Source organism: Eptesicus fuscus, chromosome 21 (assembly GCF_027574615.1).
Source record: "Eptesicus fuscus isolate TK198812 chromosome 21, DD_ASM_mEF_20220401, whole genome shotgun sequence".
Taxonomy (NCBI): domain Eukaryota; kingdom Metazoa; phylum Chordata; class Mammalia; order Chiroptera; family Vespertilionidae; genus Eptesicus; species Eptesicus fuscus.
Window position 1 is genome coordinate 41,937,323 of NC_072493.1, and position 27,612 is coordinate 41,964,934.

The window sequence follows — 27,612 nt, forward strand, 5'->3', positions numbered from 1 at the left end:
CAAAAGTGTTGTTTTTTATTTTCTTTTGGGGGCCAGTTGAAGCTTCCCACCAACAAAACCTCAAAGCACAATGGCAGGAGCAGATGTGGGGCGGGTGCAGGATGACCCCCTGCTCCAGGGCCTGGGGTCTCTCCTGGGAGGCTGGGCTGCAGGAGGCTGGGAGGCTCCTGGCACTGAAGGGGGAGGGGGAAGTCCCCCCACAGCAGAGAGCAAATCTCAGCCGCTGCTACATGTGCTCAGCGCTTGGCTGGGGGACAGAAGTGGGGAGACAGAAACCAACCTCATGCTCCAGCCCCAGCCGGTCAGGCGATGGAGGGTCAGATGCTGACCCCACGCCCTGGCAGCACCCACAGCTAACAGGTCTATGCCACAGACTTGGTGTTTCGGGGTGGAAAAGGGTCTCTTTGGGGCTTAAATAAACGGGCAGGGGAGGGACGAGGGGTGCGAGACCAGAGGGTGCCTGTCTAGCCAGCAGGCCGGCCTCCAGGGCCCTGAGGCAGTGTGGAGCCTGCACTGTGGCCCGTGAGACTCCTGGGGGGAAGGGAGAGAAGGTCCCAGCCAGGCCTTGGGCCGCCTCGCTGGGCTCACGCAGCGTCTGGAGGGGCCGCTGGGGAAAGCAGAGGGGCAGGTGCCGGGGGTGGGGCTTAGCGCAGGTCCTCCCCGTCGCCCTGGATGGTCTTCTTGATGCGCAGCAGCATGGTGGTCAGCCACTGGTCCAGCCGGGAGATGGAGTCGAACTCCTTCACCTGTGGCAACCGCAACCGTGACTATGTGGCTAATCCCACAGGTGGCTAATCCCACGCCTGGCCCTGGCTCCCTGCCGGTCCCAGCCCTGAAGCCAAAGGTCTCTGGTCCCAAGATCCTCCAGATGTGGCCCTGCCAGCCGTGGCCTGAGGAGGAGCAAGGGAGGCAGCAGGCCCGGCAGTCCCCTTTCAGGGAAATAATTAATTTTGTAGCTTAAAAAAGGCCCAGCTTCCTTGTTTGATGGATGGGAAACTGAGGCCTGGAGGTGTGACAAGGCCTGTCCCGGGCGCCACAGGGAGGGGAGGCTGGGAGCCCACACCCTTCGTCCCCCTCTCTCCCGTGGAGCTTTCACTGTCGGGCAGGAGGGACCAGAGGGAGCGGGTCTGTCATCACTAGGGGCCGAGATTCCGGAGGGCAGGCGCTCAGCTGTAGTCTGGATGACCAGGTCAGGGCCTGAGCTGGACACAACCGGGTTCCAGAACATTTAGAAGCAGCTGGGGCAGTTCTATGAGGAACTGGCTGCTGGAAGAATGGGCCCTCCAGTGCCACCTCAGCTCCCCCTCCCTCCTGCTCCCGGGAAGGGGGAGGCTGACGGCTCATTTCCTTTCCTCTCGGCTCCTCTGGGTGGCCCTCAGCTGCTCACCCAGGGGCGCAGCCTTGGTCTTCAGGGGCAGCAGATGTGGACCTGAACCCAGCTCTGTCCCCGAGGGACCAGGGACACGTCCCCTCCCCATTCTCAGCCTCAGTGCCATCACCTCTTGGGGTGACTCGCAAGATTCTGGGGTGTCTACAGAAAGGAATTCACAGCCAGGGGCCAAGGCCAGAGTTAACCAGGGTGAAATTCTCGCAGAGCATGTGTGAGAAGGGCGGCCACCTGCCGGCCACTCACCGCCTCGGTATAGCTGTCCACGTTCTGCTCTTCATGGGCGTCTAGCAATTTCTGCAAGAACATGGCAGGCAGTTAGATCCACGTACGCACCACCCGGATGGATGGAAATCTGGGGACTCCCATGCTGACAGGAAGGAAAGGGCTCTGTTCCAATCCTGCCTGTGTTGGAAGTTGCTTGCAAGCTCGTGGACACAGGTCACATGTATGTGTATGTGCGTGTATGCGTGTGCGTGTCCCAGCTCAGCCTTTACTAGCTTGATCACTGCGTGAGTCTGATTTTATCCAGAAAATAGAGATCCAAATGGCAGAAGAGGGAAAACAAAATAAAAACGAAAACCCCTTGAGAACACTATAATCTCGGTGATCATACTAACTGAGCGCCTCCACCCACCTGCAGGCTCCCACCAGCCAGTTGCAGGCCCGGCTGTGAAGGGGCAGAGAAAGGGCCCCGCACTCACCTTCACCAGCTTGCACTCCCGGGAGTCGGAGAAGGCGGGGAACAGCTCCTCGTACTTCTGGACAGCAAGCTGAGCATGGTGTGGGGGAAGGAAGGAAAGGGACAAGCCGATAAAGGGCTGCTGAGGCCACGGGCCTGACAGCAGAGGGGATCTGGGCTGGCTTGGATCCTGAGTCAGCTCTGTGCCCCTCCCCCAGCCTCCATGTCACCTGCCTCTGTGCCTAGCGGTACCTCCAAGGAGCTGAGCTCAGCGCCAGCCTGGCTGCAGAGACAGCATGGGGGGTGGGGGGTAGGGGGAGGATGGACGTTAAGCGGGTGTACGGAGGGTTTCCCGGGCCAGTGTCCAGTGCTCTCTCCTGAACCAGGCGCACCCAGGGGAGGGGCCAATGACAACTGCCTGAGTACCTCTCCCATGCCAGGCCTGGTGCCGGGCATGTCTCATACATAGCTATCAGATGATAGAGACCCCCATTTTGAAAGTTGGGAAACACCCAGAGAGGGCAGCGACCTGCTCAGGGCACAGGCTAAGCGGTGGGGCAGGGATCTGAGGGGCCTGATGCAGGGAGCAGGGCTGGGGGTTCAGACGTGCCAGGCTGAGGGTAGGGCGGCTGGAAACCCCTAAGAAATCCCGATTCAGGAGTTCACTCCTTCCCCTGGGCATTTCCTGCCCCTGCCAGCACTGACTCCTCTCTTACCAAGGGGTCCACTGAGGATGGGTAGGCGGACATGCAGGCTATGGTTCAAATCTAGAGACTGGGAGTCAGAAAGATCTGGAATTGGGGCTGCTGTTTATACTAGCCATATGGCCTTGAACAAGAGACTCTGGTCTCAGCCTGTGCATTCACCTGGGAAATGGGTGACAGCGATGCCGACCGCACGGGGAGCCGTAAGGATTCAAAATGTGCTCTCACGAGAGAAAGGCCTGGCACCAAGCCAGCCAGGAACCGGAGGCTCACACCAAGCGGCGGGCAGGTGCCATCGGCGAGCACAAGCACTTCTCGCCCAGGGCCGACTGTCAGGGCCAGACTGAGTGAGGGGCTCACCCCTTCTGAGGAGCCGAGAGGGGACGTGGCTAGTGACAGCGCCCCAGCGGCCACTGGGGGGAGGGGGGTAGGCTCACCTTGGCGTTGAGCATGTCGATGCAGAAGTGGCAGAGGGCCGCCCTGAAGAAGTAGTCCTTGGCGCTGTACTTGAGGAGGGGGCTGTCCATGGCGTTGGTCCCCACCTGTGGGTACACGGCGGCCGCACTGTGAGCTCACGGCAGGCAGCCGAGGGCAGGGTCACTGCTAGGCACTGGGGGGCTCGCTGGAGGCTGGGTCTGGGCCTCAGGAGAACACCTGCTAACCCGGGACCCCGAGGGCAGGGTGGCAGGGACCAGCCCCAGGGAAGCTGGCAGTGGGTACGTGAGTGACCAAGGACCGAGACATAATGGGGAGGGGGTGTTGCCACAGCGCCAGGTGACTGTGGGCTCCCAAGGTGCCCAAGACGGTGAGGGGCGGCCCCGCTACCAGGCCCGACAGGAGGCTGGCATGTCAGGGCAGAGGGACGGCAGGCTACAGGAACAGGAGGCGGCGCCTGCCCCTCTCCTCTGAGCTGCCTGCCTTTCTCCTGGCCATGACCCCACCAGGACAGCCTGGGCCCCGCCAGCCCTCCCCACACAGTGGAGAGGAGCCCGAAAAGCCACGGGAGGGTCCCTGTTTCCCTGACCCCCTTCCTCTGGGCTCCCCAGGCTTCAGCAGTTCTTCCCGTTCCCTCCCGGACTCTGGTTCTTCAGAGTCATCTCACTCTGGGGTCGGCCAGGAAGCTCCCCGAGGACTGGGGGCGGGGCTGGGCTGGGCAAAGGGTGCAGCACCCGTGGGGCCACGGGTGGAGGACATGTTTAGCCAGGTGAGTAGTGTTAGGGTGAGGGGATGACGGAGGGAGGTGGACAGAAAGGGAGGGAGGGGGATAGAGAAGGGGGCAGAGGGAGGAAGGGGCCCTGGCACATTGGATGGGAGCAGCGCCCTCCGCAGAGAGCAGGGCTCGGACCCCCACTGTCCCCACCTGTTCGTAGATGTCAACGGCCTTCTGATACTGCTCCAGCTGCGCGGCGTACCCAGCCACCTTCAACAGACACTTGTTGGCTGAGCTGTGGGGCGGAGAGGAGAGGTTGGTGGTGGCTGGTGGCAAGTGCCGGGGGCTGGGCGGCAGGAGGGGAGGGGCCTGGGTACCTGTTGGACTCCTCGCTCTTGTAGTAGTCTGCAGACTGCTCGTAGTGCGCGATGGCCTGGCAGACGCGGGAGGGAGGGTGAGAAGGGGTAATGTAGCCTTTATCACCGGCAGCCCCTGGGACACAGCCAGAGCCCTCATCCAAGTTCTGCCAGTGCCCACGCCCCTTCCCGGGTGCTCAGACACCAGACGACTCCCGACTCCCCGAGGGAACAGGACAGAGAGAGGAGTCCTGGTCCCAGACGACTGGCTGCTGCAGCCTCCCCTCATCCCCCTCCCCCACTCACCTTGTCGATGTCCACCAGCTCCGTCTCGTAGATCTCAGCGATGGAGATGTGGTGCTTGGCTGCGATGGTGAATCGGCCCTGTGTGGGACACGGGGAGGGAATGTCTGTGGCCAGTGCCCCACCCCAGCTCAACCACGCCATGCCCCACCCTGGTCCCAAAGCTGCGGCTCCCTGCCCCTCAGCTGCACTTGTGAGGTGAGGTGCACAGAGGAGGGTACCGAGTGGCAGAGGGCATGGCACTTAAAAGGAAGGCTCTAGAGTGAGAGGCCCGGGTCTGAGTGCTGCCCCGACTGGGTGACCTTGAGCAAGACACTCCACACCAGCCCCCTTCCCTCCTGTCCACAGTGTTCGGAGGGTGGGGCGGTGCAGAGCCCCTGGCAGAGGGCCTGGCTGGCAGCAGCATTTAAGAGAAGGCCCAGAGCAGCCATGGGAGGACCGACGCTCTGGAGAAACCGGGGCTGAGGGCCCGAGTGTCCCCACCGCCCAAGGCCTCCTTGGCCTCCTCTCCCCCACTGTGGCCATCGAGGTGGTCCTTCTCACAAGCAATTCCCCCTCCCCCTCCCCTGTGGAGGCCTCCAGCTCCCAGAGGGCTGAGCGCCCCCTCCCTGCCTCCACCCAGTGGGGGTCCAGGTGCCTGTCCAGCTGCCCCCCACACAGGGGCTGGTTCACAGCCACCCCCACGCCTCAGGCAGCAGGAAAGGGTCAGGCCCTAAACCCAGCCAGGCCTGGTTTTGGGTCTCAGCCTCTCCTGTTTGCAGGTGTGTGTCCCTGGACGTCAATTCTATTGTCCGGGCCCCCTCTCCTGACTGTCACATGGACTAACAAGCGCCCACCTCACAATCACAGGGCTGTGGTAGGAAGATGAACCCATGCACTGAGTGATTGGGCCAAGAAGTGGCAGCTGCGGCCACTGCTGTAACTGTAATTCTACAGCATCGCCAGGACCCCGCGGGGCCAGGACCCCCTCCTGCCCGGGGGGAGGGGTCTGACGAGACAGGTGGAATGTGAAGAGGCACAAGGTAGAGTTAGTTCACAGGGCCCGAGCGGGGTTGTGGTCCACAGTCTCGGCTCCCTGGCCTCAGGCCGGCCGCCTCTGGGGCCTCCTCTCTCGATGGGGATGTTCCTGGGCAGGACAGGGGCTGTGCCCACTCTGGGCGCTGCCCACATCCCCCTCTGGCCTGCTGTGAGCTGGGGATCAGATAGGATGCTGGTGGGGAAGGGTGGGCAAGGGGAAAAGGACACACGTCCCCAGTAACCTTAACTTCTACCAGTGAAGACAAGATGGCCTCCGGGACGTGCTGGAAGCTACTGCCAGCAACCAGGCTGGTGGGGAGCTGGTGAGGACCCAGCCAGCCCAGCCCAGTGCAGGTGACCAAATCCCCCGGGGCGCCCTCCCCCTCTCTGCCCGCTCTTGGTGCTGGAGCTGGGGAGGTGAGGCGGGGGCAATATGTGGACGAGGCGCGGGGGACAGTGACCCTTACCATGTCTGTGTAGATCTCGATTGCTCTCATCAAACAGTTAATAGCCTCTGGGGAGAGAAAAAGGGAGGCGGGGAGGAGAAGTGAGAAAGCCAAGTCATTTCGGCAGAAGCTGGGAGGGCAGAAGCTGGGAGAGGGGGGATGCAGGGCTGAGGCGCCTGCGAGATCAATAGGGTTGCCAGGGCTACGCTCTGCTCTCCGCTCTCCAGGGGAACCGCCGGGAGGGAAGGGAAGGAATCCCTGAGCCCAGGAAACTTGGTCAGACTAATTTATTCTGCAGCCTGACGTGCTGGGCACATGCTCCGGGGGGAGTCTGGCTGACGCGGCTGCCCTCTCCCTGGAGCCGCCACACAGCCAACACCTTCCCAGTTACCCCGGGGACAGGACCGGGCTGGTGCCGGCCAGGCTGATGGGTGTCCTGAGCCAGATCTTCTAAGGCTTTACCCTCAAGAGCAGAGCTGCTGGCAAGGGGCGGCCAGGCCTGACACCTGAGGGACACCGTTTCATTGTGGGACCCTGAACCTGCCACGTCCCCTGCACCTGTCTGGCCTCCTCTATGGCAGGAGGAGGCCCCTCCGGCTGGACTCTCCATTACCCTCTTGCTCCCGCGTCAGCACTCAGCCCTCTGTACCTTCCTTAACCGGGCACTGATATCCACCAGCTCCTCACACAGGTTTGCCAACGAAACACACACACACTAGGGCGGTGCTTGAGAGGAGGAATTGGGCTACCTTTGTTGTACTATCTCTTCCAAGATTTTATTTTATTTTTTAATATATTTTTATTGATTTCAGAGAAGGGAGAGGGAGAGAGAGATAGAAACATCAATAATAGAGAATCATTGATCAGTGGCCTCCTGCACGCCCCCTACTGGGGACCAAGCACACAACCCAGGCATGTGCCCTGACCAGTAATCTAACCGTGACCTCCTGGTTTATAGGAGGACGCTCAACCACTGAGCCATGCCTCTGGGCTCTTGCAAGATTTTATATTTGGGAAGGGCTTTTTTCCTTTGACAAGTTATTTGGAGGAAAGAGAGAAGCATGAGTGGGAGGCATTTTCTGGCAGACAGAGATGAGCTCTCGGGTGGATTTTTTTTTTACCACCGTTTTAATGCATCTCAGGAGGAAGGGAGTATGGGGAGGCGGAGACAGCCTGGGCAGACCACAGGCTGAGGGGCTGAGCTGAGCCACGGCTGGAAGTTCGTCCTGCAGTCCGGGGCAGTCGAAAGGCCGCTGGTCTGCTTCCCGGTCTCCAGTGAGCCAAGCCCACAGGGCTGAGATGCTACAAAGAGGTGTGAGGCCTGGTGCCTGCTCTCAAGAGGCTTAAGGCCTCACTACCCAGGGGAGACATCAGAACTTGGCACTCAGCTCCGGGCCGGGCTTTCAGGGAGTATTCAAGCCTCCTACATTTGCAAAATGTGCGTCTGTAAGCACTGCTCTGGGAGTGAGGGGATCTAGGGGTTCTGTCCAAGTCGGAAAGGCCTCTGGAAACCCCCAACAGATTCAGAGAAGGTACACCATTTGGTTAAGGTGGAGGTTGACAGCTGGAAGCCTGAGGCAGTAGGGAAGAGGAAAAGGAGCAAAGAGGGGGCAGAGGAGGACAGGGAGAGAACACACCAAAAATGACAGCGGAAACAGTGAGAGTGACTTGCACACACGCACATTCTGAAACAGAGCTTTCCTGGAAGTAACTGATAAGCTAGCAACTGGCTGCACCACCACGATGAGGGTGAGGAGTGAGCAGCTGGGCTGCAGGGAGTGGGCCCTGCACATCCCACCCCTGTTCTAGCCTCCACCCCAGGGGTGGGTGCGACCAGCAGGCACCCTACCACTCACCCACTCCCTCTCCTGGGCCGCTGGGAGTCCAACAGGGCACCTGCAGGCAGAGGTGGCAAGGCTGTTAGTGCCATTAGCAGCCGGCAGTGGGAGGGACTGGAAACTCCCCTGCAGCTGCCCTGGGGGCCTAGCCTGCCCGGAAGCCCTGACGCCTGTCAGCAAGGAGGCCCTGGTGGTGTAACAGGGAAGGCTCCCCCACCTCTAGCAGCCACGATTCATAGGGTTAAATCCCCGTCATCCCTGTTCTTCATCCAGGACAGCTGTCCCTGAAAGCAGCAGGCCCCAGCTGACACCCTGGCAAGAGCACTGGCAGGCAAGCCCCTGTCACAGGGATCCCCAGGATGAGTGGCCAGCACACCCCTGGATGAGCGTAGAATCTCGCCCCACTCCCGCCCTCATTTACCCACAGAAAACTGGACCTGGCAAGGGACTCTGGGAATGATCCAGCCCAGGATGAGGGGAGGGGGACTGAGGCCCAGGGAGGGGAAGGCCCTGGCTTAGGGACACAGGGAGTCTGCAACCCAGGGCCCTCAATCCACCCCCTGGGCTCCAGCCAACCCCACCCCACTCCTGCAGGCCACCCCCAACACGGCCAGTCTCCGTGATAAACCGGGCAAATCCTAGAACCGCACAGGAAGTGGAATGGATTAAAGGAAGATGCCTGGGCCTCGTACACAGTAGGCATCCAATAAATGGCTATGGGGCATTGGGTACGAGGGGGAGGGGGAATGGGCGCACATGCATGAACCCCTGGGCCCAATTGTCAGGCAGGCGGGGTAAGAGGCCTCCCTGGCCTGAGTCCACCCAGAGCGGCAGACAGTGGTTGGGAAACTCTGGAGAACCACTGACAGCTATGGGCGTCACCTCCCCACCCCCAATCCCACTAGCAAGACACCCCTGACCCATACTGAGGGCAGACTCCCCCTCCCCCCCACCCGAGGAAGAGTGTGATGACAGGAACCAAATCCTTTTCCCTGCCTGGCGGCTCTGGCAGGCCTCAGGCCCAGGTTGGCACCAGCTGTCTCGGGAGAGGTTAGGGGGAGGGGCGGGCCCTCCAGGGCTCCTGCAGGAAGTGCTCACATAGGACAGACTGGGAGGCGATCAGCAGGGCCCCAGGGAGCTGATCACCTGCTTGGGGAAAGTGGGCCAGGTTCCAAACGGGCCCTCCAGCTATTCCCCAAGGCAGGCGGCCAAGGGGTGGAGACTGAGCCCAGGCCTGGCCCCTGTGGGATGTGAGCAGGGGGCTGCCCCTCCCGGGACTTTTATCTCAGGCTAGGTGCCACCCTGGGCATGCCCTCGCCTTATCTCACGTGTGATCTCTGCTCTCCCAGACCGGGAAATGCAGATCCAACAGATTAAGCGACTTGTCCAAGATCGCAGGAGAGCAGGCTCCTCCCGGACCTCTCAGACCACACTGAGCCACACAGCTGCCACGGCCTCTGAGAAGTGGGACTGGCCCGACACCAGGCAGCTGTTCCTCCTGGTGCAAATGTGCCCTCTCCCCTGACCCTGGCTGGAATGGTCCCCAACTCAGAGTTGTGACTGGGGTTGGCAGCCACGAGGCAGTGCTGCTGGGAAGCCGCCGCAAAGCCCTGCCCATCCTCAGCTCCAGGCACCCTTATTTGGGCTGCAGACAAGGCACCTGGTCCCGACTCTGCCCACATTACACTGCTCTCTGCTCTGCTGCCCCTCTTGTTTCCCCACAAGTCCCCCCTACCCCCCGAAACTCCCTCCCCCCATCTCAGCTCCCAGGGCAGCAAACTGTGCTTGCTGATCCCTGGAGAAACTAAGTCGGCCTCTGTGCCCCACGAGGGGACTGCCACCACACCTACCGCTGCTTCCCACCAACCTGAAGGCTCTGCCACCCTCTGTGCCTCCTAAGGCCCGGCCCTGGCCACATCCCACACGCACCCTGAAGAGCCTGCTGAGAGGAGACAACTCAGATCAAAAGCCAGGGAAGGACACGACTCATACCACAGCGCCAGGCGGGGCCTGTGCTCGGGAAGCGCTGGGGTTGTTTAAAGAGCAGCTGGGCTGTGCACATGTCACGCGGCCTGGCGCTCTGCTCCCGCCCCAGAAACAAGCCCTTCCAGTCACTCAGAGCAGCAGCTGAACGTCACAGATGCCAGGGCAGCATCTCCAGGTCAGCCAGTTCCCCAGGGAGCAGGAGGAAGGATGGGGCAAGGGGGACTCCGTGGGGGGACACAGACTTGTCTGGGTGATTCCAGCGGAAAACCAATCCAGGAGGGCCTGGCCTGGCCTGGGTCACCGTCACTCACCCACGTGGCCTGCTGTGGCCCAGCACTCAGCTTTGTGCAAGGAGTGACAAGGATCCACCCAGTCACAAGGCCGCCTTTGGGGTTCTTCTTTTTTTTAATCCTCACCCAAGGATATGTTTTTATTGATTTTAGAGAGAGAGGAAGGGAAACAGAGGGAGGGAGGGAGGGATAGAGGGAGAGAGAACATTCATCGGTTGCCTCCCATATGTGCCCCGACTAGGGATAGGACCAGCAACCTGGGTATGTGCCCTGACCGGAAATCAAACCCAAAACCCTCTGGGGTATGGGACGACACTCCTACCAACTGAGCCACCCAGCCAGAGCTCCTCTCGGGTTCTTGCTGAGCCTGAGCCTACCACTTAGACCATATCTGTGAGACACCGGTGGCAGAGGAGGGACTGGTCAAGTCTAGGGACAGAGAAAAGCTACATGGTTTACACAGAGACCAAATCCTGGGAATGAAATGAACATCCCCGACAGCAACATGGGCCTGCCAGTGATCCCAGCGCTTGCACGTGACCCGGTGCTCACTGGGCCTCGCAGAGACCTCTGTGTACTGCTGACAACTGTCCCCTCTTGGGAAGAACAGGCCTTTATTCCAAGATTATGCCTCTCCTTTTTTTTTTTTTTAAAGCATGGCTTTCCCATTCTCTTAAGAGAGGAGAGTGACAATAGATGGTCTTTATAAAAAAATCTCTACTTGCTAAAATTAAAAGTTAGCAACCTATGCCTGGCACCAAGACTTAAAGAGCAGATTAGAACCCCAGCTCCATGAAAGTCTGGTACCCACTGGGCTTCTGCTTCCGGATGAGCCCAGTGGGACAGAATGTGCTCTTCACAATGACAGCGACCCAGCTGGGGCTTCTGTCCCCAACACGCTGTCATCTGAGGAAATGTGTTCTCTGGCAACTACATCTCAGGCTCTTCTCCCCCATCCTCCCCCTCCCCCTCGGGCCCCTCAGGGAAGCCAGGGTAGGACCACTTCCTCGCCTTCTCCGGCTGTCACTCCTACCTGGCTGGTCTCAGCCCTCCACCCGCTTCTGCATGTCAATTCTGACAACAGAACAGATTCTCCTCTCCCCCTGGCATGCGGTGGGTCTGAAATGTAACTCCCACTCCCAAATGCTCCCAGGCAGCGGGCGGGAGGGGAGCGATCAGCTGCACACGCAGTAGAAGGGGAGGAGGAGGCTCGGAGCGGGATGGAAATGCCACCGGAAGGGAGCCAGTTCTGAAATGAAAGCGCGAGGGCTCCCTGCCAGCCTATCGCGTGTCGGCCACTGGAGAAAACGGAGCCCGTGGAAACCTGAGGACTTCTCCGCAGAGCGCTCAGCTGGTGCTCGGGCAGCCAGCCCTGGTGGCCACGGGCCCTCACCTTGGGGGTCAGCTTTCTTGAACGCGTTGCCGGCGTCCACAAAGCAGGTGGCTGCGTCGTGCTTGTTCTGGAGCTGCAGATGCAGCTGCGCTGCCTGGCAGAAGGCGTTTCCGGCAGCTGGAACAGAAAAGAGAGACCCTGGCCTAAGTGGGGCTCCATGCTTCCTAAGCCACACAGACACTGCCCTGGGAGCTCTCGGGAATACAGGGAGCCCCGGGGAAAGGAACAGGGTGGCCTGGGTGAGCTGAGGTCTGGGCCTAGGCCTCAGGCCCCCTGAGCCAGCAGTGCCCCGCCACCCCCTGGGGAGCCTGCAAGCACAGGGCTGGGAACCCTACTCAAAGGCAGAGAGCAGGCTGAATCATGGGAGGGGGACAGGAGAGGGTGTTGGGGAAGAGAGGGCAATTGAGATTCAACTCTGAAGCACTTCCTGATTGACTCCCCAACTCCAAGTCCGATTTCTTTCCTCCATGACTCCCAGCTCTCCCTAATTCCCCGTACTCCTCTGCCTCTGTCCACGTTCTAGTCCCTTGTGTAGTCACTGCAGGCTGGTGGGCAAGGCACCACACTAATCATGAGGTACGTGGGGGCACACAGGGTCTGCTCCCTCCAGGAGCTTCACGTCCAGAACAGGAAACAGGACGCAGACCCCAAGATCTGAGTACCTGGGACACGAGGAGACCACACACCTGAAGCCCAGCCTGTCCTTACTCCTGCACACTGTCTCCGCCCGGGGTCCCAAGCCGTTCTGCTTATGTTCTCATCTCCTAACGTGACTTGCAGGAGACACTGGGGTCTCTCCTCCAGGGGTGCGGACTGGGCTAGCTGAGACCCCCACAGCCACCTCAGTTGTTCTGTGCTTCCCTTCATCCTCCTCCGGCTGAGTCCGAGTCACAGAATCGCTGAGCTGGAAGAGGACGGGAGGGCCTGGCCCCTGTCCTGGAGCTTTAGAGCAGCAGGACAAAGGCACCCAGGATTTTACGATGTCTGAGTCCTTTATTATGTTTAAGAGCTAGAAACTTGAGTGTAAAATTGCCAGAGAAGGTTAAAAAAAGAAAAAAATGGCCTAGGAATTTGGGTGAGGGTTGGTTTACAAATTTGGGGGGTGTGAGGGGGGGAGCAACATCTGTGTGATTGAAAAATAATATTCTTTCTTTTAAGGCACTTCCTGAGCTTGGAGCATAAACATCCACACAGCACCTGGCTTTATGCACAATGTGTTTTGTGGAAGCGGAAACATTCTCAGAAAATGACCATAGTCGATTTTACCCTGTGCCTCCCAGAGAGGAACTTTGTCTTTGCTTGGTTCCCCTGATCCAATCGTGCAGATGTTCGAAGTCATTTTATGAAATCAGCCCCCAGTGGGCTCCAAACCGGCTTTTCAAACCTCTCCCCGGGCCTCAGGCAGCTCCCTGCCGACCAAGCTCCTGGGAATCAGACCACAACTCAGGGCCGAGTCACAGAGCCATGAAGCCGATGACACTCCGCCCACCAACACAGGAATGTCTCAGGAGGTGCCTGACCTGGGGTGACCTCTTCCGGGTGAGGCGCCTGCAGCATTACATGACATGGGCCGCCACAGTTACTGCCCTCGCTGGTGAGCCTGATGTCCATGAACCCACACTACGGCCCATTCGGTCTCAACCACTTCCCTGCCGGGGTACTGAGAAGGAAACACACCTGAGTGTCAAATTACTTGGGTCACAGGCCAGTCTGAGCTGTGACACAAACCGAAGTCACTCAGCTCCAAAGGTCAGGAGGCATCACAGGAGCAGGTTAAACACCAGGCCCTGCTCTGGCTTCTGAATGCTGTCGCTTACTACTTGTGGCACCTCGGACAAGCCTCAGTTTCTGAATGCATAAAATGGGAAAATTAATGTGTGGTACTGACCCTCGTAGGGTTGCTGCAATGACTCAATTAAATAATGCATGCCTAGTGCTTAGTATGGTGCCCGATCAATGGTAACTGTGATCACTGTTATTGGACCACTTAACTGCCCGCCCCCCCCAGCTCAGAATTCAGACTCTGCTGGAAGCAGGATGAAACAGTTTCCAGGGAAACCTGATATTCTAAATTTAAGGAGAAACCCCTGAAGGGCTCATCAATCCATGTGGGTCTACCTGGACTCAATAATCTATCTGTCCTCATCCCTTCCGTCCTCTCTCCAAGGCCCAGTGAGCCAAGCTGTAAAATAACCCAGTGGGCTCTACCGACCAGACAGCAGGCCACACGCTTTGACGCTAGAGAAACCTAACAAGAGAGGGGCTGCGAGGCGGGAAGCTGAGGGAGAGGAGGAGAAAGCACGCGGAGCTCTAGCAGAGATCACATACCACTCCAGTTTTTGGCCATTTTGAACATGTTTGCTGCTCGGGCGTAGATTTCGCAGGCTTCCTCTGTTTTGGACGAGCCTCTGGGGGAAAAGAAAAGGGGAGAGGGATAAGGAGAATATCTAGCCTGGTATCAAGGAGGAAGTGAGCAGAGACAGTGGAGACGTGCCCTGCATTCACTCCCATGATTTCCCTGGAAAGTCAGCTTCCCGCATCCAGCTGCAGCCCAGGCCTCTATCTGGGCTCAGGAGAGAGAGTCTGTGGCTTCCACCCCCACACAAAGGCTGCCTAGGCCCTCCAGACGTCCCCCTCTTCCCCCCATGGATTATGGCAGCCTCCGACAGCCACTACCACTTCCACTTCCTGCCTGGGCTGCTCCCAGGCTCCCCAAGGTCCTTTTCCCAGAGATTGCAAAGCATCCTGGGGGAAGAGCCCAGCCTTGGATGCCTCGTCCCTTCCCCAATGACTTAATCCCAGCCTGGCACACTGAAGTGGTTCAGGGAGGACTTCTCAACCCTCCAGGGTCACTACCAGTTCAGGACTGAGCATAAACATTATAATATAAACACACAGAGAAATACTATTTTTAAATGTGTATATAAAAGTTCCCATTTGTGTTAAAACAGAACAAAAAGAGAGGGTGAGAAGAGAAGCAAATATGTTTATGTGAACAGAATATTTTTGGGAGAATACACCCAAAACAAGTTGCAGCATTTTTCTCTAAGGCGGGGCCTGTAGAACTGGGGGCCAGGCGTGGGAGACAGATGGACACCTTTTGTTTGTACTGTCAGAATTTTATTTTATTTTTATTTTGAAGCTGGGACAATGAAACAAGGAAGGGCCTAGGATAGAAGAAGCAAGAGGAGAGCCTGGGCGGGGCTGCTGTCAGCTCACTGGGAAGTCAGAGAAAAGGGAGCCTGGGGGACAGACAGGCTCAGGGATTAGCCCGGGAACAGCTGCTGCTGCTCGCTGCTCCCCTGGTTGCAAGTCTCGTGGGGTCCCTTGGCGTTTGGGAGATGCATGCCTGTGGGGGGGAAGATATGGGCGTGCTCCCGGGAGGGGCAGTGTGCCCCTGTCTGAATTTTTTTAATCACCTGCATATTTTATCTATTCAAGAAAAGAAATATATATTTTTTAAATATCAGGATTTATATTGGGTCCTGTGATCCAGCAATGAATGACATTTTTAGCAATTTATCCTAAGAAACTAATCAGAGAAACTATAGGATGTTCAGCACAGCATTATTTAAAATGGCAAAACCACCCTCAGAAAATGCACTGTGTCACGGTAGGGACGGGGAGATGGAGAGGAGTACATTCTAGAAAAACAAAGAGCACCCTGCAGGGTCAGCCACCCTGGCACCGCCCCCCTCCAAGGGGTGCAGATGAACCTCTTCCCGGATCGGATCGCGGTCCTTCATTAGTACCTCCCCCACCAGTGGTAAGTCATTCCATCTCCCACAACCCACCAGGCTTAGCCCACGAGGCCTGTGGTCTCTGTAACTGTTCAAACCCCCATCGCCCACAAAAATCACTAAAATAAAACCCACACACTCAGGAGTCCCCCACATGGAGTTCAGATTCTCTCTTCACTGACATCAAGCAATGTTTAGTTTTGAAGGAAAAAGGGGACTTTTCCAATTAAAAGTCACACAAATCATCTTCACTGTCCCAACCCTCACCCCTGTGTCAACTGGCCCTGGAAACTCGCCATCCCAGCCAGCTGGCGAGGGCCTCCAGTGTAATTTTGGAGCTGTGCTTGGCGCACGCCTTCACCGCACTGTGTCACAGTCCACCATGCCCATCTTTTGAATCACCTGAGGGGCTCCTTACAATAATTAGATCAGAGCCCACAGCCACCCTCCCTGGAGATTTCACCATCCCAGCGGGATTGGTCTGGGTAGGGCCCAGAATCAGGATTTTTTTTAAACAATGGTCCCCGATAATTCAGATGATCAGGTGAGTTTGGGAGGGGAAAAACTGATTTAGACAAACAGCTTAGAAAGCAGCCAGCAGTGACCTCCCAGGGTGTGTGTGTGTGTGTGTGTGTGTGTGTGTGTGTGTGTAACTGGAGTCCTGGCCTCCTGAATCCAATCACACCAACAAGGTTCTGCTTTAGATGAAAAGCCTACCCTTTGCCTTATGGGGCTGTGCTGACACTGTCTCCCGGCCGTCCCATAGAGAAGCCCCAGCAGAGGGTCGCTCTGCTGTCCAGGAAGTGTCCCTGAGCAACGCCCCCTGCCCCCCTTCCCATACCTCATCCCAGATGGCCCAACACATTGAACCTGAGACCTCAATTTGAAGTACCTTCTTCAGAAACCACTCAGAGAGCTGAGGCACTTCCACAAACTTCTGGCAGAAGAGATTTCAGGACCCTTTGGGGCCAGAAGGCCACCCCCCTCACTTCCAGAGACCTTCTCTGGAACATTCTCTTTAAAGGAGACTGATGCATTCACAGCTCGCCATCACAGATGTGCCCTCCCCATGGAGCCATCGCTTCTTTGAGGGCACAGTTAGTCCTACCCAGGCCCAGACGTTCCCTGGAAAAGCTCAGGCTCCTGGATGAGCAGAAGCGGCCCGTCCCACGGAGAGGCCCAAGCCGGGTGACTAACAATGAGCAGAGCCAGCCCAGCTGGTTTGTTTCAGCTCAGCGGGACAGAGTGGACACAGAACACAAAGCCTGTCAGCTGCTGGGCTGAAATCCTATGATCCCAGGCTAAGCCAGGCCAACCCTGCGCTGGGTCAGTGATTCTAGCCGCGGTGGAAAAGCCGGAGGGATTACCACCTGCTCAGGCCGCTAGGCCTGTCTCCGCCTTGCCATTTCCACGCAATTACAGGGAGATCTCTGGAATTCCGCCCTCTTCTTTTAGAAATGGAAACTGAGTTGCCCAGCTAGGGCCACTGGCAGACCCTGAAGGAGAAGCTGTTCACATAGCCATTTAGTCACCTGGGGAACAAATATGAGTATTTACTAGTGGCCCGGTACACTAATTCATGCACACTGAAAGGAAATTAATTAGAAGAAAATATTTTAATATCGCTATTCACTCTTTCTGTATAATAGAAGTGTCAACCAAATTCATGATCGACAATGACAGATCAAAACACACGTGTGCGATTGGAGCCAGCGAGAGCTTTCTATGTATAGCACACAAGTGAGTCAACTTAGCCTTTTATAGATATAGAACAAACTTGCTTAATTAGACCTGCTTTCTGATTTAGCTAAGTTTTTTCCAGCCCAGTGAAGCACCCCAACTTCTCTTTCAGGTAATTGTCAGCAACACAGCAGTAAATATCAACATGAAGCAGGTTATTATTGTAGCTCATGCAGGGAGAACAAAGGGTAAAATATTTAACTACAGCAGTGTTTGACTATATTCTGCACAGCAAGAAAACCTGAAGTCATTTTCAAGGTCCACCATTTCTTTCTTCTTTTCAGTCGGGTCAACTTTCCAAGCTTTCTAAATCTCCATTTTCCGGCTAATGAAAAGAAAATAGGATTCTCCTCTATCTACTCCAGGACTTCTGTGAGGATCAAATGAGATGAGGCACGGAAACGCTTCCCAGACATTTGGTTAAAGTGTGAAATGTTTCTACCTGTCTATAAAGCAAGTCTATTCCTGGGCTGAAGAAACTGCAAGGAGGCTAATGGCTAGGGAGAGGAAGCCAGGTGTTGCTACATGTCATCATTACCCGATGCCCACTGCGACCATTTCTGGGCTGCGCTGGGCTGTGGGCTGCATTTTGCGCCATGGGGTCTCGGCAGCGTTGGCTGCAATTTGGTGGGCTGTCGCTCTGGGGTGGGGGAGGGACCTGTGTCCCACTTGGGGGAGGCCGAGTGCTGTTTCTCTGTGCACGTCATGGAAGCTCCTGCATTGAGCGTCTGCCCCCTAATGGTCAGTGTGCGTCATAGCGGCCAGTCGGTCCACCGTTCGGTTGATTTGCATATTAGGGTTTTATTTTATAGGATGATGTGCCAGGCACTGACATAATAGTGAACAAAGGGAACAACCTTCAGTAAACAGGAAGCCAGCAAGACAATTTCAGAGTGATTAAGCACTAGAGGGGCTGGGGAGGAAGAGCTTCTTTGAATGGGCGGGTCAGGGATACAAGATTTGAGCCTAGTCCCCAATGATAACTAAGGAGCAATCCATGAAAAGAGGAAGCGCATTCCACACAGCAGTCAAAGCATGTGCAAAGGCCCTGAGACAGAAACAAGCTTGGCCAGTTCAATCAAGAAAAAGAAGTGGGCCAGATGGCTATGTGTGGTGCAGGGAGCAGTAGGCAATGGGGACGCTCATGCTAGATGGAGGCCAGGAGAAGAGTTGAGGCGACATTCTAACACAACAGGAGGGCTTCTGGCAGGGAGAGCGAGCGGAAGGAAGAAGTTCCCAGCTCCACTGCTCCCCCACCTGCCTCCCCACACAGTACATCTGCATGGGTTACTACAGGATTTCTCTCCTCAATCAGGTCCGCTCATGTCACTCATCTAAGGGTGGCCTCCATGACAAAAACCACAAACTCTTCTGAAGAGCCGGGGTGGCAGCACATGCGACAGCTGACTGTCCCTCCCCCACTGACCTCCCCCAAGCTGCTTCTGCTTGGCTCTCCCCAACCAGCGGCTCTGAGCCATGCCCAGGAATAGAGGGAACTGGTTTGGGCCGGCCTGGTGCAGGGCTGTCTATAATTACTCGCTCAGCTTTGCTCTCTCCCCCTCCCAAGGCGGAGGAAGCAGTCTCAGGTCTCCCAGGCGGAGCCACCAACCTCCAGCGACTGCCATATGGAGGAGTGAGCAGTGCCAGAAATGCACAGACGGCCCGGTGGGACCCGGGCCAGGCGGTCTGCAGGGCAGAGTCTTGGCCTCCCTGCCTCCCTCCTCCATCCCCTGGGCATTTCCAGCTCCCACCAACATGCCACCTACCCCACCTGCAGTTTCCTAAGGACCTCAAAAAGGCAGAGCAGATGGAGTTCACTCCCATTTTAGGTCCTCCCCAACAGTCCCTCTCTCCTGTCCCTGGTGCCACAGCTACCAGCCTCAGTCCTCTTGAGACTTAACATCTGCCCTGATTCTCTAGTCAGCGTCCTTGGTGGAAGAATGGGCCCGTGGCCCTGTCCCGCCTTGCCTTCGCCCATGTGCTATGCATCATCATTACTCCTAACAATGGACGATGGCCTAGCATGCGCTCCGCCTGAAGGGACAGAGTTCCTCACAATAACCCTTCGGGTCCTCACCAGGGTAACCCTTCTGCGTCAGAGAGGAGGAGGCTGGCTGGGCTCAGGGATGTTAAGGGGCTTGTCCAACCCCACGCTGCCAGGAAGCGGTGGGGCCCAAAGGGGACTTGGCCCTGGGGATCCAGTCTTGCCCTTGCCTCTCCCTCACTCAGTGACTGGGAGGCCTCCTTCCTTCTGTGAGTCCTCTGGAAAACGAGGAGGCAGACAAGGTCCCTGACTGCTCCCCCCTCTCCAGCAGATTAAACAGCCAACCTGCTCAGGTTCCCATCATCTGACAAGCAGACTGCGCTCCGCTGGAGGCCTGCTGGGTGGCTCCTAAGCAAGGGAGGGCTTGGTCAGGCCAGCGCCCCTGGAGCCCTGGCCCACTGCACAGTGCTGCAGGCAGAGACATTAGAGAACAGAAAGGCCGAGCCTGCACAGCTGAGCTGTCAGGGCCAGCCCCACGGGATTCCTCCAGCATCTCCCGAATCACTCACAAACGCTAAGCCACTCCCTGCCTCCCTGGCTCTGCAGTAACAGGCAGGGCCCGGACCCCCCCAGTGACTGCACAGCCCCCCCCCCCCCCAGTAACTGACAAAAGAATACAGGTTTACACACAACTGCCCAGCGCTGAAACCATCACAGGACACTCTCCGGACATGCGTGTATGCGCCAAGGGTGAGGAGAGAATGGACCTGAGGCGGGAGACCAGGGCTGAAATTGGTCTCAGCACTGTGCTAAGTGCGACCTTGGCCTAGCAGTCCCTGAGCCTCAGTTCCTTTAGCTATAAAATGGAGACAATGAACCCGACCTGGGAGGAGTCTCTGTGAAGATCAGAGATTACCTGGCGCCGAGGGCAGCACAGAGCAGCGCTCAAACGGTTACCATTAGACAGAGGAGGAGAAATACACTCCACAGGCTGCCAGACCCTGGCAGTGGGAATCCTGGTCCCTCGGGGCAGTGGAAAACCCAGACTGCAGTCAGACGGGCCAGGATTCTGGCGCCAGCTCCAGCTCGTGGCTCAGCAGCCTCGGTTTCCTCATCTGTACCTGGGGAGAGACTCCACGTGGGGCAGAGCTGCTGGAACCATGAGAGCACCTGCCACACTTATCAAACTGGCAGAGAGAGAGATTCTAGAAATGTTTTCCTATTTCAACATCTCAGTGTGGGCTTCACCTCCCCCACCCCCAGATTGGCTAAGCGCAGCCCTCCTCCCACTGTAAACACAAAGGCAGGGGCTGTGCCCGCCACAAGGCCTGGCAGGCGCTCCTGTGGTTCCATACCGATGCCCTCTGCACCCCAACAGGATTACTTCATCCCAGCCGAAGACCTGAATGATTCCTTTCCTTTTTTTTTTTTTAAATTTGTATTGATTTCAGAGAGGAAAGGGGAGAGAGAGAGAGATAGAAACATCAATGATGAGAGGAAATCACTGGTCAGCTGCCTCCTGCATGCTCCATGCTGGGGATCAAGCCCACAACCTCAGCATGTGCCCTGACCAGGAATCGAACCATGACCTCCTGGTTCATAGGTCGACCTCAACCACTGAGCCACACCGGCCAGGCAATGTTTCCTTTTCTTGAAAGATGTTTCTGAAAGACCCTTGCCTCTCTGTAGCCCCATCCCAAACAGAAGCGTTGAAACCTCTGTCTGACCAGGCAGCTAAGTCCCATCCATCATGGAGGACAGAACCCGCAGTTATTGCATAATCTGGCCAGGTTACCCGGAAACCTTGTGTCCCTTCAGGAAAGGCACTGCTTGGAGACCGGGCCAGAAATGCCAAGTTTCCCACTGTAGTCTTGGCAGCTGGTAGGGCAGTGCGAACCGCATGGGTGAGGCCGGAATGGCACCAGGGGTTCCTGCTCTCTCTGGGTGGAAGGAGGTCTGGAAGCAAAGCCGGAAGCTGTCGTTCCCGCATAGGTGGGTCCTGTCCCCAAACCTGTAAGCAATTCTTCCCTCAGGAGAGCCTGCCTCCAGAGGTCCTGGGGTTGCTGGCACCTACAGGCGGTTCAAACAGGAACTGATTTGTCAACATTTGATTTTTAGAGACTGTGCTGTTTGTATACAGAACACCTTGCCATTTTTTTCTCCAGCTCAACTTCCAATAACTATACGTAGCAACAACAGTAAGCACGTACCAGCGTCAAACACTGTGTTCTCACCACCTTTTTACACCCATAATCTCACTATTCCTTAGACCAGTGGTCGGCAAACTCATTAGTCAACAGAGCCAAATATCAATAGTACAACGATTGACATTTCTTTGGAGAGCCAAGTTTTTTTAAACTTAAACTTCTTCTAACGCCACTTCTTCAAAATAGACTCGCCCAGGCCAGTGGTATTTTGTGGAAGAGCCACACTCAAGGGGCCAAAGAGCCGCATGTGGCTCGCGAGCCGCAGTTTGCCGACCACGGCCTTAGAACAACCCCAAGAAGTAGCTATTCCTGATTTTCATCTCTCAGTGGAAGAAACTTGCCATGCAGGTTGCTATCCAAGTGGAAAGAAATGTTTCTTTTGGATCGGGGAGTGAGGGGAAACCCCAGGGGGCACAGAGGGAAGGCCACATCGGGGAGACTCCCAGCAGGAGGGAAGAAAATGTGTGACGCGTCTGTCACTCCTGCAGTCTCCCTGTGCTTTCCTCAGGAAATCTGCACCTTTTGCCTCCAGAGAGGTTGGGCTGCCCCCTCCCCTCTCCCCTCTCCCCAGCCTCCTCCCCAGGTGCCTTTGGCGGGCTGGGGAGTGGGGGGGCGAGGGGGAGGGGGGAGGAGATAGCAGGAAGGCAGGTACAGAGGAGCTGTGATCTACTTACTAACTGGCTGCGTGGAGGCTGAAGCCCCCTAGCGTCTGGCAGCCCAGAAACAGTGAAGAGCAAAGAAAGCCCTGGCATCCAAGGACACGGGGCGGCCCCAGGTCCCAGGCGGGGCTATCCTCCTTGGCCCTGTTGACTCGGGCAGAGACCTGTCAATCTGGGAGGCTGTCACTGCTGAGATTCCTGAAAGGGGAAGAAGAGCACAAGGGACAGGCTGAGCCCCACTCTCTTCCTGGAAGCCTTGAGAGAGGTGGGCTGTGAAATGGAGAACACAGGCGACCCCAGCTCCAGAGGCCAGGGCTGACCTCTCGCTGTACTCCCAGCCCTCAGACAGACAGGCTCTGGTCAGGCGGGCCCCCTGCCCATGTCCCTGCCCCCTGCTCTGGCCTTGCTCACGCCCACCTCAGCTGCTCTTGGCGCTGGAAGGGGCAGGGATGAATACAACACCTGCTCTTGCTTTCAAATGTTTGGAAGAAACTGCCATGTGGGGTGGGGAGGGAGGAGGAGGTAGGAGGAGGAAGCTCCCTAAGATGTAGTTTGCCAACATCATTAGGGTCCAGAATGGGCGTAAGCCTCAAGATACACTTCAGTGTAGTGGAGAGGGCTTTGGGACCAGACAGGCCGGGGTCTGACAGCAGATGCCAATTACCGGGGGACTGGGCTGGACAAATACCTCACCTCTAAGCCCACATTTGTCCACCTCCACAGGGGTGCTGTGGGGATGAATGTGAGGATGTAAGTCAAGTGCCTGGCCCAGGCCTGACTCAAGCCAGGGTGAGCACTTAATAAACACTGTTGCTATTATTTATGTCACTGTTGCTATTATTCAGTCTCCCCCATCCCAGCTGCTGTAGTCCTTTCTAAAGGGCAAATGGAGACGGGCTGGCTTGGCTCAGGGGTGGAGCTTTGACTATGAACCAGGAGATTATGGTTCAATTCCCAGTCAAGGCACATGCCCGTGTTTCGGGCTCGATCCCCAGTGGGGGGCATGCAGGAGGCAGCCAATTGATGATTCTCTCTCATCATTGATGTGTTTATCTCTCTCTCCCTCTACCTTCCTCTCTCTGAAATTAATAAAAATATATTTAAAAACAAACAAATAAATGGGAATGGGAACCCTCCAGGACTGGCCCCCTATGGACTGAATGTCTGTGTCCCCCAAATTCATGTGTTGAAATCCTAACCTCTAAGGTGATGATATTAGGTAAAGCTTTTGGGGTGATACTTTCTGAAGGGACGCTGTCTATGAGGAAGCTGGCCCTTACCGTTGGCACCGTGACCTTGGACTTCCCCAGCCTCCAGAACTATGAGAAATAAATTTCTGTTGTTTACAAGCTACCCGACTAAGGTACTTTGTTGTAGCCTGAACAGACTGACAGAACTCCTCCTTAAAGCCCTCAATGCTCTCCAGCAGCTCCGTCCAGCCCTTTCTGGAAAGCTGCCTCCCCGCACTGGCCTCCTCCTTGCTGGGCTTCACCTCCCACTTCCGCCCTTCATGTGCTAACACGGAACTCCCTGTGTTAAACTTCACCCACCCGGGCCTTCCTCACGCTGTCCCCTCTGCCTGGAGCAGTGCTCCCCACTAGAAGGAACCCCAGAACTCCTGTTCATCCTCCCAGATGGAGGCCTCTCCTCCGGGGAGCCATCTCTGGCCCCTCGGTTCCCATCATTCCTGGCAGAACCTCCCCTCACGCCACACCTTTGCTCGCACAATTCCCGCCTAGAACAACTTTCCAGGCCCCCACTCCCTTAGCAAGTCCTAGAGTTCTTGGGGCCCAGCTCACTCCTCACCAGAGCCTTGCTCCAGGTCACGCAACCTGAGTGACACAATCTAGCCCTTAGTTACATTTGACAACTGTTAGGTCCAATCAAATAATTGAATGGGTAAACACCCCGCCCCAGAACTGACCTTTCGACCACTTCATACCTGGCGTTCCCGTTTGCTTAGACCACATTCCACTGGCTAAGACCATTCCCCTTCCCCTCCGGGCCTTCCCAGGATCCGGACCGGCCCAGAGAATTCTCCACCCAGAAAAAGCCCGCCTAGATTCCTTTAAAATCTGACCCCCCACCCCTGGGTGCTGGAGTCATTTTGGGCTTCCAGATGACATAATAAATGTGTAATTCTTTACCACTTTTGGCCTCATGTGTTCCTCCTTCAGCAACCCTAACAACAACTTCGTTTTACTAGTGTTTGCCAAGTGTTAGTCTTGTGTTGGGGAGGAAAATTTCCCCCTACCTTTAGAGGTTCTTCTGGCTGGTCTAAAAATCAAATGGACATAAGGCAGATGAACAGGAGAAAAACAAATGAAAGTTTAATAACACGTCGATCGCCTGTATACAGGGGAGAGGCCCAGGAACACTAAGTAACTCGCCAAAATGGCCGAAGCCATCAGGGTAAATACTACCTTCAGCTAAAGACAAAAGACGTTGGGGGTGGAGAGTCAGTTGGGGGAAGCTAACAGGAAAAACACAGTAGACAAAGGTAAGGCTGCTATGCAGATTTAAGTCCCTACCTTCTCCACTTGATAGTGAAGGCAGGCCAGGTACGGCAAGGGAGACAGACACGCGGACAAACGGAGACGTCCTTTATCAGCGGTAACTGAACTAACGTCTACTGGGTTTTCAGAGTTCCTCCCAAGACAACCAACATCCCAAAGAGGCCTATTTTGGGATGGCCAACTCTGCTCCCCTCCACTTTCTTCCCCTCAGGTGACAAGTGTCTCAGAAGTTGACCTAGTTGCTTCCTCCAAGCACAACCCAACAGCAAGTCCACTGATCCTCAGTCCGAAGGGACCAGACACCAAGAGCCACCCAGGAAAACTATGAGCCGAAAACCGAGCCCTTGGCCCCACCCACAACACTGCGCGTGACTCTCCCCTGTGAAGAAGAAACACACACATATCCTCTCTCTGCGCTCCGCCTCTAACACATTCTCACTAATCAACACATCAGCTGATGTTTCTCACACCAGTGATTCTCGGCCACGGTGTTAAAGGCCTTTCACTAAACATTATCCAACCTCAAATAACAACGGGCAGTCCAGCTCCTCTCCTGCAAAGAACCCTCCCCTTCATTTCTTTTCTTTTTTTAAAAAAATATATTTTTATTGATTTCAGAGAGGAAGTGAGAGGGAGAGAGAGACAGAAACATCAATGATGAGTGAGAATCATTGATGGCTGCCTCCTGCACGTCCCCCACTGGGGATCAAGCCCGAAACCTGGGAACTGAACCCTGACCTCTTGGTTCATAGGTCGACGTTCAACCACCGAGCCATGCCGGCCGGGCTCCCCTTCACTTCTTACCAACCTCCTAACACCGTCTGTCCCAGTGCCTCCTCTCAAACCCAGTCCTAGCCTTCTGGCAGGCTCCCCCAGTCCTGCAGCCTTCCCGTCTCAGCCTCTCTCTGCTCCCAGACTCCGTCCTCGCCTCCACCACAGCTCTCCTAACTCTACAAACCCACCGCCCCTCCTCCCCAGTCCTCTCAGGCCTCAGAGCAACACAACCCTCCCCTGTGCTCCCCGGCTCTTCTTCCTGCCAGGACCCCCGCCCCTGCCCCCCTGCCTTTCAGCTCCTCTCTCCTCACACTCAGCTTCTCCCGCCTCTGACTCTCCCAGGCTCCCCACCCTGATCCCCACCGCCCCGCCCAGGACAGGTTCCCAACCTGTTTCCTTCCGGGAAGTAACAGGTGACAGGTTACACCTTTCAAGCTAACCAGGTGCCAGGTTCGATTCTAAACACTTTACATGCACTTCTATTCGACACGGGTGGCAAACCTGGGAGGTGAGCTTTACTAGCCTTCCCCTTTAATCACCTGAGCTCATGGAATAAGTGGCGGGGCCCATGTTTCCAACCAGGGCATTTGACACTCTTCAGCCACGAAGATCCCTCAAAGGCCGGCCATCACTTTTAGGAGCGAACACGAACTTTGTGTGAAACGTCTACCCCAAAGCAGCCCCAGCCCCCTCCAAGCCAAGCCCCCTTTTCAGCACACCACGGCCATCCTGCTCTCAGCCCGGCCTCGGCTCAGGGATCGCACAGCAGGCCTTCCGCTCCCTTCGGGTTTCTCTTCTCCCTCCTCTCCCGCTTTCACCCCTCCGTCTCCTGCACAAAGTCAGCATCACTCGTAGGCCCACCAGTCGTCCTTCTCCAGCCTCCCGCCCAGGGCTTCGCTCCACCTCCATCACCCAGGATTCCCCTGCTCAGAGCTCACTCGAGTGTGAGACCCCCTCCGCGGGTCACGGTGCACATACTCGCCCAGGCACCGCACACACCTCACACCTGAACTCATCACCTCCAGGACCACCTGAGCCCAGACCCCCTCACCCAACACCCATGCAAGTCCACTGCCGCGGGCCTGGGAAAGGCCAATCGCTAGGGCAGGTGTCCTCAGCCCCAAGCCCCATCTCGCCCGCCGGGGACCCTTCAGATAGGTTCTCCTACAGCTGCCAAAGGCTTCTGGCCCCTTCAATCCGCTCAGGCCGGCCCCCTTCCAGGCCTCAGACCACATGCTTTCGGCCCAGGTTCCTCCGGCCCCTCGGTCCGCCTTCCTCAGGATGATGTCGCCACGGCCTGGGCGTCTTCAGCCCAGAGCCCTTCCGCCATCTCGGAGTGTCTCTCCTCAAACCGTGTTGACACAGCCTGGGTCCCTTGGCCCCCAGATTGTGTCCCCTCTGCTGTCTTAGCCCGCGGCACCTCATCCCGAAATCCCCTCAGTCCTCTAGGCTCCAGCCCTTCGTCCCTCCCCCGCCGCCTCAGGCCATCACTCCTTGGGCCTCTCAGCCTAGGTCCCGGCCGACCCTCGGTGCGGTTCTTACCCAAAGAGGCCCGAGAAGAAGGACTGCGAGTTCTTCACTTTGCGGTCGGCCTCGGCCAGCAGCGCCATCGCCTCCGCTTCCTTCCCGGAGTTGTCCATAGTGGCCGCAAAGGTACCCAGCGAACCGCCCGACCCAGGCCCCGCGGAGGACTCAGCCGGGGCCGGCCGGGTACACAGGTCAGGGGAGCTTAGCGGGCTGCGTTGACGTCGCACGGGCGCGCGCCGCCAGCTACCCGGAACCACGTGACGCGTGCTGGCTAACCAGAGGCCACGTAGCGAGGCGCGCGCCCGCCGGCCCCGCCCCCACACCGCCCCGTGACTCACGGCCTCCAATCGGTGACCCGATACTTCAACGCATGCGCACACACCGGCGTACGGCACCTCACTTTCTTCCGCTTGCGCCGCAAAACACCGTAGTGATTCTTTGTAAGCCAATCGTAGTCCCCACTGTCAAAGACCCGCCTCGAAGTGCAACCTTTTTGGATCCTCCTCTACCAATCAGCAGCCCCTCTACTCGGGTTCTTCCCGCCCTGCGGGCTCCAGTCAGCTGACCGCTGACTCTCACGTGACCCCTCCTATCCCCTTTGGGAAAACACTTCCCTCCCACTCCCGAGTTTGACAGTTCTCCTGCGCGGAGCTCCGCCTCCGTTCCTTAACCGGAGTCGCTCTCTTTCCTACGAGGAAGGAAACCTCTCTTGCGCCCTCTGCCGAGGGATGCTGAAACTAATTTGGGAAGGCGAGGGAAGCGCTTGAGAAGGGAAACAACTGAGAAGCGGTTCTCTAACTCCGGCTTCATTAAAAAAACGAAAGTTGGAGAGTATTAAACATTCAGATTTGAGCACACCTAGTATCCAGGGTGTAGTTTGTTTTTTAAACCCGAGTGAGGATATTTTTTCCAT

The 27,612-nt window shown here is 56.8% G+C and overlaps 1 protein-coding gene across 2 annotated transcripts; it reads right to left on the reverse strand.

Annotated features, from left to right (window-relative positions):
• Positions 1–26,945, reverse strand: NAPA (NSF attachment protein alpha). Of its 2 annotated transcripts, XM_054710804.1 has the most exons (12): positions 26,715–26,755; positions 21,898–22,080; positions 13,881–13,960; positions 11,553–11,669; positions 6,067–6,113; positions 4,586–4,663; positions 4,301–4,356; positions 4,134–4,218; positions 3,211–3,315; positions 2,092–2,160; positions 1,634–1,684; positions 1–746 (listed from the first exon to the last, which is right to left on the reverse strand). In XM_054710804.1, exons 3-12 carry the CDS (start codon positions 13,906–13,908, stop codon positions 645–647), a joined length of 738 nt encoding a protein of 245 aa, XP_054566779.1. In that variant the 5' UTR covers positions 13,909–13,960; positions 21,898–22,080; positions 26,715–26,755; the 3' UTR covers positions 1–644. The 2 variants fall into 2 exon arrangements, with proteins under 2 accessions (XP_054566779.1, XP_008152642.1); XM_008154420.3 differs by lacking the exon at positions 21,898–22,080 and having other exon boundaries at positions 26,715–26,945.
• Between the last annotated feature and the right edge of the window lie 667 nt (positions 26,946–27,612).

Excerpts from the sequence above, each read along its gene's own strand:
- NAPA (XM_008154420.3), bottom strand. The coding sequence starts at position 26,812 with ATGGACAACTCCGGGAAGGAAGCGGAGGCGATGGCGCTGCTGGCCGAG. Across the intron at positions 6,114-11,552 it reads CAAGAAAGCTGACCCCCAAG|AGGCTATTAACTGTTTGATG; the intron begins GTGAGGGCCCGT and ends TTCTCTCCCCAG. Across the intron at positions 747-1,633 it reads TGGACAGCTATACCGAGGCG|GTGAAGGAGTTCGACTCCAT; the intron begins GTGAGTGGCCGG and ends CGGTTGCCACAG.